This window comes from Gamsiella multidivaricata, assembly GCF_025024155.1.
Source record: "Gamsiella multidivaricata strain RSA 2152 chromosome Unknown BC939scaffold_13, whole genome shotgun sequence".
Taxonomy (NCBI): Eukaryota; Fungi; Mortierellomycota; class Mortierellomycetes; order Mortierellales; family Mortierellaceae; genus Gamsiella; species Gamsiella multidivaricata.
Genome location: NW_026251721.1, coordinates 1 through 11,563, shown reverse-complemented (window position 1 = coordinate 11,563; position 11,563 = coordinate 1). Strand labels below are relative to the sequence as shown.

The 11,563-nt window shown below is 50.3% G+C and overlaps 5 protein-coding genes across 5 annotated transcripts; 4 read left to right on the top strand and 1 right to left on the bottom strand.

Annotated features, from left to right (window-relative positions):
- Positions 1-60: 60 nt before the first annotated feature.
- On the top strand, positions 61-1,625 carry BC939DRAFT_442612 (uncharacterized protein). The gene is made up of 3 exons (XM_051554414.1): positions 61-1,066; positions 1,192-1,224; positions 1,340-1,625. Exons 1-3 carry the CDS (start codon positions 431-433, stop codon positions 1,406-1,408), a joined length of 738 nt encoding a protein of 245 aa, XP_051415044.1. The 5' UTR covers positions 61-430; the 3' UTR covers positions 1,409-1,625.
- Positions 1,626-3,523: 1,898 nt separating this feature from the next.
- BC939DRAFT_500481 (uncharacterized protein) lies at positions 3,524-4,326 on the top strand (the record flags this gene model as incomplete). The annotated part of the gene is made up of 2 exons (XM_051560053.1): positions 3,524-4,198; positions 4,306-4,326. The coding sequence occupies 2 exons, from the start codon at positions 3,524-3,526 to the stop codon at positions 4,324-4,326; spliced, it is 696 nt and encodes a 231-aa protein (XP_051415043.1).
- Positions 4,327-6,471: 2,145 nt separating this feature from the next.
- Positions 6,472-8,625, top strand: BC939DRAFT_47270 (uncharacterized protein). The gene has a single exon (XM_051558292.1). It carries the CDS (start codon positions 6,917-6,919, stop codon positions 8,507-8,509), a length of 1,593 nt encoding a protein of 530 aa, XP_051415042.1. The 5' UTR covers positions 6,472-6,916; the 3' UTR covers positions 8,510-8,625.
- Positions 8,486-9,689, top strand: BC939DRAFT_442607 (glycoside hydrolase superfamily; the record flags this gene model as incomplete). The annotated part of the gene is made up of 2 exons (XM_051554413.1): positions 8,486-9,428; positions 9,543-9,689. Coding segments are annotated over exons 1-2 (811 nt in total), but the record flags the coding sequence as incomplete, so codon positions are not given.
- A 24-nt stretch (positions 9,690-9,713) lies between these two features.
- BC939DRAFT_474548 (PP-loop family-domain-containing protein) lies at positions 9,714-11,542 on the bottom strand (the record flags this gene model as incomplete). The annotated part of the gene is made up of 2 exons (XM_051558429.1): positions 9,714-10,811; positions 11,171-11,542. The coding sequence occupies 2 exons, from the start codon at positions 11,540-11,542 to the stop codon at positions 9,714-9,716; spliced, it is 1,470 nt and encodes a 489-aa protein (XP_051415040.1).
- Between the last annotated feature and the right edge of the window lie 21 nt (positions 11,543-11,563).

Genomic DNA, 11,563 nt, shown 5'->3' with positions numbered 1-11,563 from the left:
CTCATAGTACAAAGTGCTCGCAAGCATCCCGCATCCGCTCACTGTTACTCTTTTTTTACGGCCCTTTCGATCAACACTTTCTCGCTTCAAGCAGCTGCAGCGACCGCCTACCACTCTTCATAAAGAACTCGCCAAGACTCATCCTAGTGTCGAGTTCTAATCAAGCGAATAACCCCAACTGTCAGGTCCCCCCCTCCCCCATTCCCCTTGTTCGTTTTACCCCTCGTTAACTGTGGTACCAAAGCAGTGCATCTACGTGTATATATAAAAGCTGGCTATCCATCCAACATCCCATCCCTCCTCCTCTTCCTGCTCTCTTGTTCTCCACAGCCCTTGACACGTAAAACTTACCCTCTATTGTGCATCATACAATCGACTTTCTCCCCCAGACAACATCCCTCACGCGTATCCCCTCGGCATCACACAGACCATGATCTTCTCTACTACCACCTACACCGCCATCCTGGTCTCAGCCCTGGCCGTGTTCTCCTCCTACACCCCTCAGGCAGAGGCTCACTCCTGGATGGACTGCGTCGACTGGAAATTCAACAACCCCTCCAAGCCCGACTGGTCCGACAAGGGAGGCAAGTGCGTGGGCTACGCGCGCCGCTATCCAATCGGAAAGCCCTTCGCCTCCCTGGACAGCGCAGATCCCTCGCGTCATTACCAACAGGCGGGTAACCCGAACACAGCACTGCCTTGCTCCGATCACAAGCACGGCAAGGACGTGGGCTCGGACGAGACACTGGCCCGCATTCCTAGCGCAGCCTATGGCGGCAAGTGGGGCCGTATGACCATGACCTCGGTCGGCGACACGCTGTGCGTTCGCTGGCCTGCCAAGAACCATGCGGAGCACAACGAGGATAACACGGTTGTGCAGATTAACCTGTCCAAGAACAAGAACGGCGCGGATCCGACCCAGCAGCAATTGCTCCAGAACACGATCGCTAGGTTGCCCTACAAGAACTGTGGATCTGCCTCTACGCCCGATAAACGTCCCTGCGGTGGATGCTTCAAAGTTCCTGTCCGTGCTAGTGGTATCTACCTGTTGCAGTGGAGGTGGATGGTACGTTCTATTGTAGCGTTGCGGAAAAAACGGGAGGATGCAAGGTGAAAATGAGGGGGAGTAGAAACGAATGGGGCTAACATACAATTTTCTTTTCTTTTTTTTTTTTTGTCCGTTATCTGCAGCTGAACCCCGGCGAGTGGTACACCTCTTGCGCCGTAAGTTTTCCCTTCATTTCTATATTTTGTCTTCTTGCCCTGGAAAAGATACCAAAAAAAAAAAAAAAAGGTCGTAGAGTACTAAATACGGGTAATCTTGCTCCCTTGTGACTAGGATATTCAAATTGGTGGAGATTCTGGCGTCGCAGTCGGCGTGCACAACGTTGCCGCTCGTCGTCACTAAAGAATCGCCCGGTTATTCTGACCCCTGTAGCAGAACACGAGTAACCGACGAAACCCTCTTTTTTTCCAGTTCGTCCATCTATCTAATTAACTATACTGTTTCTGCTTGTTATTACATATACTGGAGGCTTGTGATTTTGCATTTAGCCGTAGAAGCTCATCCTTTCTAGATTAACCACGATTAAAAAACACACTAACGCGTTACGCGTACCCATGAGAAACATGAAGGACGTGTTGTTGGGAACTGAGCGTCGCGTGGGGAGAGAGAGAGAGAGGGGGGGGGACGGAGCGTCTGCATCCTGGATGTTCTAGATCCGGGCGTTCATTTACGAAGACATGGAAGCAGATCCAATGTGTGGAGAGCAACGGCAGCTCCAATGCTTAAGAAATGAACCGGGAAATTGCCTGATTTTATTTTTAGACCCCGGCGCATAGCCAGTCAGGTCGCTCCAACGGAGTGGTAGGTTTCCTTTTTTTTTTTTTCTCATCATAAGCCAGTGTAACGCAGACGCCTTTATCTTTCTTCAATAACGGAGACATACTGTCTTTATTTTTCTCCATCCGCTGAATACGGATATACGCGCCCCCCCCCCTTGCCCAGACGGTTGCGTACAGGTTACTGAAGTAGAGAATCGAAAGGTGCGCGCTCCATGTTTTTTTTTGCCTATTTGTCTGTATAGTATTACGAACCTTATAAAAGAAAATTGGAGGAGGGGGGAGATCATGATGCTCACTTTCCGACCAAATGCCAAATGTGTAGTGAGCAAAAGTGAAAGTGAGAGCCAATTGAGCAGGTACTGCTGTTATTGTTACTCGACCACCGAGGATTTTTCTATGGCTAGGCCCGGTTTTTTTTATTTTATTTTATTTTTCTATATTTATCACCCACTTTCACTTCAATCTCTCCGGCGGAATGCAGACATATTGTGGCAATGGAGTCTAGCAGCGGCTGATGATGGAAAGTTCTTTACGTGAGCCTCAAAGTGTGGGTATTTTTCATGAAAGAACGGACTAGAAGGTGGTCCTTCTTCGAGGTAGACTAGATGAAATGAACAGCGTGCTGGGCCGGTGGACGCTCAGAAGAGAAGACAAGGAGATGAGACAACGAGGCTGACCAACAAGTTCTCGTTTGAGCTTATCGCCAAAGAGTGCTCATGTTTTTGTGCTTTTGTTTTTGTATCACAAAAAATTTCTCTGAATGCCAGGGAGTCGGTCTACCTCAATACCTCAAAATCCGGGGAGAAAAAAAATAAATAATTTGGTCTGCCTCAAAATCCGGGGAGGAAAAAATAAATAATTGGCAAAGCCGGGAATTGTTCGGTGCGTACGTTCAAAGAGCCACTAATGAGGGAAAGGGCGTAGACAAGGCTAGAAGAGGACGGATTTCATTTCCGCCTTGCATAGAGGGGAACACAATGTGGTGGAGGGCGTAAGATAATGCGCCGAGTAGGTTTTCGTATGTCGTCGTTCGAGAAGCTCTGCTAATATGAAGATACGCGGTTCTTTTTTAATTCGACGCATGGGTCGAGGGGGAACCAACCAATAAAGTAAAAATAAAGTCCACTCCAACGGTTGCGCTGTACTGTACCTTGTCAGCCAAGGCTCCAGTGCTCATCGGTCCCACTCCCAAATGTGTACTTTGGAAGGCATGGGGCATGAAATCTACACTAGCCTTTATCTCGATCGAGTCGTGCGGGTCCGTCTGTGGATTATTTCTGCTCATTTTTGGTTTGAAGTAGTGCTATTTTTTTTTTTCGATACTAGCAGAGCCTTGGCGAGAGATGTAAATATACCATGGAACTCAATTACATAGCTAATCAGTAAGTACCCTCAGCCCTGCACCGGGCCACATTCCATTGCTGACGGGCCAGCCTTTCATCAACCTTCGAGCATCTGCGTCCTCTCCAGGACTTCCCTGCTAGCGTTGTATAAATACCAAGGGCCCAAGACCCCTGCTGAGGTTTTTTTTTCTTGCTCCTTGTCAATTCCCCCTTCCATCCGGTTACCCACACGCCCTTCACGCTACACTACCTAGCAACCCCCTCTCCCCTACCCACACTTCAACCTTCCCGCTTTCCGCTCTCACCTCAACCCCTACCTCCGAAGCCCTATCACCATGCTTTTCAAGACCTCCTTCACCGCTCTCGTGGTCGCCTCCTTGGCCGTCCTCTCCACCTACACCCCCCAGGTTGAGGCTCACTCCTGGATGGACTGCGTTGACTGGAAGTTCAAAAACTCCAAGGTCCAGGACTGGTCCGACAAGGGAGGCAAGTGCCAGGGTTATGCCCGTCGCTTCCCTCTCGGCAAGGCCTTCGGCTCCTTGGACTCTGACTGGCCTTCCCGCCACTACCAGCAGACCCACAAGAACCCCGACCCTAACCATGCAGTCGCCTGCTCTGACCGCAAGCACGGCGCGGAGAAGGGTGCTGATGAGACCCGCGCCAACCCTGTCTCTGCTGCTTATGGTGGCAAGTTTGGTCGCATGACCGTCACCTCCGTTGGTGATACCCTTTGCGTCCGCTGGCCCGCCAAGAACCACGGCAAGAGCGGCGAGAGCAAGACCACCGTTCAGATCAACTTGTCGAAGGTCCGCAACGGCAAGGATATCAGCCAGGCTGATTTGCTCAAGAACACCATCGCCAAGTTGCCCTACAAGAACTGCATGAAGGGAAGCAACGAGGACCGCCGCGCCTGCGGAGGCTGCTTCAAGGTTCCTACCCGTGCCTCCGGTGTCTACCTGCTCCAGTGGAGATGGATGTTGAACAAGGGCGAGTGGTACACTTCCTGCGCTGTAAGTATCTTTATATCTGTCTCTGCTCTCATTCTATCTGCAAATCCCTGGTACAAAATATGGCCATGCACTAAACACGCGTTATCTACTCTTTGCGTCGAATATAGGATATCCAAATCGGCAAGTAAAAGAAGCATCCTTGCGTCCTTCCTTCACCATACCTCCTCCGTCCTTGGAAGAGGGTCCGCTCCTCTCCTCGCATTCCAACCAAGATAGATCGATCTTTGAATCGAATGGAATAAACCAAGAAAAGAAAAGCGTTTTCTGTTCCTTTCAATCTCTTTTAGCTACATAACTAAATTGCTGTGTTGAGTGTGTTCCCTCGAAACCTCCTCATTCCCCTCTCTCTTCCCTCGAGAATGAGTTTGAATCAGGCACGCTACTGAATTAGTGGAGCATGTTTCATTCACCCGCCAATAATCGGGTCTTTTGGAATCAACCCCTGGGAACAAGGCATTTCTTAGAAAATCATGCTCAAATAACGGGGGACTGAACGGGTTCATGCTCATACAGATTTCATGTGGCAACAAAGAAATAGTAATATTCAGTGTGCAAGTTGATCCCGGTACTCGTGAAGGAGAGCAATTGGGGCGTGGCGTTAATCAAGCCTACTCGACGCCATTCGATCACCTTGTGAGAGCTTTCTGGCTGTCGTTTTGTGTCTCTAAAGAGAGAGTGAGCAACTCCACAATGATACCTTGATATCTGAAAAATGAAAGTTAATGTATGACAGAGTTAAGGACGCCCCCAACTGATTTAATAAGTAGTAGGAGTGCTGAGAAGCTGGCCCGAGCTAAGCAAGCGTCTTTTAGCCAAGCATAGCGCTTGAGGTGCCGCAAAGATTTGATAGGTGCGCATTCGATGACTGGCCTTATCGCTTGTAGACTAGGGGAGTCGTGTGGGCCTCCTAGTCTGCATGCTATTTTGATGCTTCCATCCCACCAGTCAGCACTTGTGTTCTACATGGTTTAGCACAAGAAATTAAAGTAAAACGTGCATGCATGAGTGGTATCCGCGAGACACTTCGGCGTATGCAAGATAACACGATGAGAAAATCCAACTAGGAATAAAGGTGAAGATCAGTCTTCCTCTCTCTCCTTCCCCTCAACAGCTTTTCGCTTGCAAGACAAGAAGTCTACGATTCATGTATATAATCCACCGCTATGCCAACGGCCATGGCGTATACGCGCGCATTGCAAAGTGCAAGGTGTTCTTTTTTCTTGTAATCCTTCTGGCTCAAGAGAGAAAGCTCTCATCTTATATTTTCTTTTCTTTTTTCTACGAGCAATCTTCCATGGTTGCACAGGAATCTGTATCCATATGCCTGAGGCGCACATGGGGCCCAGTCTACGGTTTATCTAGATGACAGCGCCTATAGGAAGGCAGCCATTGCGGATAAAAATCCTTGAGCGTTATGTTTGCTCTCTCGAGAGACTTTTTTTTATATATACCTTGGCGCACGCGCAGGTGGAGCATGATGTTGAGAAATAGAGACCTCTCGTCTTCCTCATGGAATCAAGAAAGGAGCCCCATTGATGTTAGAGAAGCTTTATTTCTTCTTTGCTTCCTTCAATAGACAATATCATCATTACCGCATTGTTTGCTGTTTGAGTTCCCCACTACTATTTGTGTGCCTTTTGTTGTGCGCAGAGGTGAGGAATCCAAACGATGTAAAAATTTCATAAACAAAAAAAAAAAAACCAACAATAAACAAGCTCTATATACAGCACATTCACACAGACCAAGCACGTCCTTGAAGCTCTTCTCAAAATTACGCGTTGTGACAAACAAGCTGGATCCACGCGAATCAACATGTCATCGCCGTAACACGACGACCCTGCGCCAGGGTCAATGTTCGGATGTCATAATCGAAATATATATATTTTGTTTTGCACTACCCACAGCAACAAGAGGAAGAACTATGACGAAATTACGAAATGAAGAGGAATCCACAAAGAGGACTATGAGAAGGATGTCGTTGAAGGGGACAATAAATGAGAGCAGAAGTGGATCGATGGACGATTAAACCGCGATGTGCCTGGAAACCCTTATCATGGACATCACATCATCCTACTGGATCATTGTAACGTCCGCACACAGGTCCTGTACCTGCAGACGGTCCGTAAACCGATTTTCTCTGTCCGTTGTAGCAGGTACCGCCAGCAGGGTCAACGACGAACCTCCTCTTCACCCGCCATTGGCGTCATAGACAAGGGCTTAAACGATGACCGATGAAGTGCGGCTGCAAATGGAGATACAGCTTACACGCCCGCTTTGTTATCTCACTCTATTGGGTCTGTCTTCCCTATGATATGCCCCCTGGCAGCCGTTCTGAGTGCCAAATTCATGAGAACGAGAGCAGCAAAAATCAAAAACGTTAAATTGTTATCTGCTTGCCTGAATATAATAATCCCGTTTCCAGCGCCTCACAGCGCCCGTCCGTCATCGTTCCCACTCTTATTCTTTACACATTTTTTTTTTTTGCCAATTATTTATTCCTTTCGTTCCTCGCCTTCTTCTCTAGCGCCCATCGCTGTCCTCCCATCATTCCTAACGCCCAACTCTTCCTGCAGTGTTTTCTATCGCCTCTCTTCATTTTTGCCCCGTCTGTCGAGTAATTTCGCGCTCTCCACTTTGCATCTCTTCAACACTCGCACGTAGCGCGATTTTTTTCTACCCTTATTTTTTTTTTTCTGCAGCGAACCTTCACTGCACAGCATGGAATCATCACACACCACAGGAAACAGCTCGACAGCAACACCAGGAACAAAGACACGGCCATCGTCAGGCCTTGTTCCCAACCATGCGTCCGCATTCGCCATGCCAGTACCTACACACCATGGACTCACAGCCAGCGTCGATAACACACCTCCAGCTTCGGTAGCATCCACCTCAGCGAGCGTACCGACCTCATCCGCATCCAGCTCACGGGGGACTGACCGGCCGACACATGTATCACCTTTTGCGCACTCTCTCAACTCTGGCGAAACCGCAGGTTATCCACAGTTCAGCACCCGGCTGGCGCATGATCATTTTAACCCCGCACATTTGCCAATGACACCTGGAGAGGAAATGGTTTTCGATCGCGGTCTTTTGTTTGCTTCTCACCAACCTTCGACACGGTCAGACCCAACGAATGCCCTCAGGAGCGCACCCTTGCCTGAGGTGCCGGCGATCGACCGGAGCAGTTCCGATCCAGAAAACTCTGCGGAACAGAATCATTCAGGAAGTCTGCCACGCCAGATTCGATCGACACCTATTCATATCCCAGCAATCCACCATTCTTCTCCCATGCCCTCGAATCGTGCGTCCATTGTCCATTCTCAAGGATTCCCATCACGCTCGCCTTCGCCCAACCCTTCGACAACCACTCAAGGGTTCGCAATGTCACATCCAACGCCCGAATCGGATATTTCTCTGGATCACCAGGCCAATGGCGGCACACACCTTCCTTATACCCGGCCCTCAGCAACGCCCGCAGCCCTCCGGCCGGACTCTGTATGCTCCTTCCCCGACAGCTCGCCATTGATGGCCCCAAATGTCCTTGCAGCTGTCGATGCCAGGTTAAAAGAATCCTCACGCCAGCGAGCCTTGGCTGCCCAGCCCTCTTCATCCTCTCCCCGCCCACCACGGCCACGGTCTGCGGTCCTAGGAGCCACACACAGTATTTCGTCCAATGCCAACTCACCAGCCTCTAGTCTGGCGCCCGTCACAACACATCTCGCGGTTTTGCAGAACTCGGAATCCATCACCAGCAAAGAGGATCTGTACGACATCTTGAACAGGGATGACGACGATGACGACGTGTTTGGCAGTGACAGTGAGGGTCTAGGGAAGCCCCGGCCGGGTTTCATCTCCTCTGGTCATCGATCTTCGAAATCGTCGCGTCCGAACTCGAGCTATTCTTCGTCGAGTGCTGGGGGTGGTGGGATTGAGCTGAACGCGAAGGGAGAACGACTCCTGGCGGCGTCGCTGCCACGGCCGGTACAGGCCAAGGTCAACAGGGAGGGGTCGATCAAGGGCTCGAAGAGGATGGAGCTCGTCTCGGCCGCGATGGTGACCAAGGATCAGAAGGAGAACTATAATTCCTCCGACTCGGATTTCGGCGGTCGCATCCTCATGGAGAAGAGCGAATGGTTGAAGCGCAAAAGCAGGACGAGCCGCAAGTGGCGCGGGATCTGCTGCGTCGTCGGTATCCTTGCCCTGGTGGGGGTCATCGCCGGCATTGTCTTGGGCTTTGTCACGCGCAAGGGCAAGATCGATGGTCTTGCTCCACTACCGTACGTTCCTTTTTTGAATCCTGAATCCTGAATATTTTTTTTTGTGTCTCTAAAAATGCTGCGATGCTGTGCCAGTCTATTTTCGATTGTCTAACCCTTCATAATTTCATGCATCCATTCCATTCCATTCCTCCCCCCACTTCCTGGATATAGAAACCCGGACGCGCCGCCCAAGGACACTCCGTTGATCACGCAGTTCACACCGAACCCGAACCTGCACAAATCCTTCTACGGACTCGACTACAACCCCGCCAATGCCCTCATGCCCTGGTGCGGCGCCACGCTCCAGAACGTCGTCGACGATGTTATCATCATGTCCCAGCTCACGAACCGCATCCGCCTCTACGGCATGGACTGCAACCAGGCCGAACTGACCTTCCAGGCGATCCAAGCCCTCAAACTCAACAATACCATGAAGGTCGTCCTGACGCTCTGGGTCGACACGAACCAGACGACCGTCCAGCGTCAGTACGATACCTTGTTCAAGGTCCTGGACACCTACGGCACAGATATGGTCCAGGGCATCAGTGTCGGTAACGAGGTCCTCTTCCGCAAGGATATGACCCTCGCAGCTCTGGGGAGTCTCATGTCCACGGTCCGGACGAACATCCGTACCCGCTACAACAAGTCCATCCCCGTCTTCACATCCGAGATCGGGAACAATTTGAATTCGGCCCTGGCCGAGGTCTCGGATGAGCTCAGCGGTAACTTGCATCCGTACTTTGCGGGGGTCGCCGCCGCCGAGGGCGCCAACTGGACCTTTGCACAGTACAACTATACGATCATCGGAAACCCCACCAAGTCCGGCATCAAGGGCGCAATCTCCGAAGTCGGCTGGCCATCCGCTCCTGCCACTGCTATTGATTCGCCCTCGGCCGTCCCCGGTGTCGATAACCTCCAGATCATGATCAATGATTTTATCTGCCAGGCCAACACTCAGGGCATCCCATGTAAGTTATATGTAGCCGCAAATGTTCGATGCACACACCCTGTTCCGGACTATTCATCAGATCGCCAATTAACCTTTTTTTTTTTGTTTGTTTGTTTCTGTTTTGTTCATACAGATTACTGGTTTGAGTTCAAGGACGAGCCCTGGAAGACCGACCCTTCGGTACCTGTTGAACCTAACTGGGGCCTCTTTGACAAGGATGGAAATCTCAAAGTCACGATACCCAACTGCGTAGTAGCATAAACAAATTCATTTAATCCATTAATCCATTATCTAATAAAGCATTTTACTGCCCTTTTCTTGTCTCGCATAACAAGTAATCGCGAATATCGCGAGCGTCTGCAGGAGCATTGGATTTGAACCAGCTCTTGGTTACGAGTCCGGATGGAAACATGTTGATGCCCAGAGTCGGCAGAGAAACTACCCTCTCCGACAACGAACCTCTGCGTCCGAACTTTGTATTCGTGCTAGGATTCAATTCATCCGTCCTGAGGCTGTGCTCTTCCATGTAACAGATCACAGGGATGGTGAACCTGACCTTTCCTGAGACAATGAACATCCAGGTCTTCAATTTGTTCGAGTCCTCTCCATGCTGCGGGTCCGTCTCAAGCAGTCGCTGAATGGTTGGGACGTCGCTTGCGGCCAATGGTCGGACACGAAGATGGCTCTGTCGCAGGGACATGGCTGATCCTGGTAAACCAGGACTAGGTTCAATTCTGATAAAAAAACGTTGATCCCAAACCAGGTCCACTTGCGTGTCCAGATCCGCACACACCGAGGCCGCCAATTGTTCTGCAGAGGACATGGGCTGACGTGAGAGCGTCCAGTGATCGAGGACACCTTTGGTCTTGCGAGGTGGAGTGAACAAGACGCCCGCAATATTAACAGGCTGCCGTGTCAACAATGTCGTGGACAGTTCCGCTCTCTGATCGTTCATAACGTATCCAGGATCCTGGGATTGAGCTGTCTGCCGCATGCCCAGTCGATGCTTAGACGCCCGTGTTTTCTTCCGCCTGTAAACCGTAGAGCTAGCATCATCTTCATGCTCGATCGCAGGCACAGGGGGTCCAGGAATCGAAGATGATGACTCCACAGGTGGCTGTCTCAGATGGTTGAGCAGTGTTTGGATGTCCTCTAGACGGGGTGAATGATCCTTGCAATTCACCCAGCGCACCAAGAAGGAAAGTATCCGTGTTGCAACATGGGTCTCAGATTCCTGCAGCCACCCCATATTAGTCGATGCTGCAATGTTGTTCGGCACAGGCGCTGTTTGCAATTTGATATGACAGACGCCGTTATCAGAGTCAAACCAAATGTCCCGTAGCCATGGCTTCACTAGGTAGAAAGAGGAGTCGTATTTTGGTGTCATGAGTTCCATACACCACTGTATCGGAACGTAGCCATGTTCTGCTGAGTACCTTGATCCCAGACAAATCGACGATGCTGATCCATTCGTTCCCGAAATGCCAACAATGCACTGGTTGATAACGGGCGCAATCGCGACTGAGGATCCTGCGCGACCTGTGCATCAAGTTCGTGTTGGTAATGGCGGATCACGTTGCGCTGATAGTCTAACGATCGGTTCGAAGGATCCTCGACCCATTGTATGCCCGCATCTTTGCACGTTGCCCGTAATCGCTCCTTGATGATCAAATGTTTGTGGACAATGTATTAGACCATTGCGCCCTCACCCTCAATTAACCCATATCGATACACACGACATAAAAAGAAGGTGCTGTATACCTTTGACACATTGAGCAATGGCCGGATAACTCTGATATCTAGGGCTTCTGCGACATGTACGACGCCCAGTAACGTCATATCCTGGATACCCGCTAACCCATCAATTCCGCTCGCTCTGGAGAAACGAAAGATGACCGTTTCAACCTGATCCCCCGCATGATGTCCGACAAACAGATCCTTAATTTGAAGGGCATGACATTGTTGAGCTATTGCTTTGTAGCGCTCAAGGCGAGCTCTGGTTTCGAGATGGATCTTGTCGGGCCTGTGGGAAATGGCGCCATCGCCTTGGTCGCTATCGTTGCTGGTACCTTTGGTGCTGGAAAAGTCCTTGTCGTTCATGGACTTCCAGGAGAGTGTAAGGATATGGGGCATGACATCTATGAGATGTTTCGA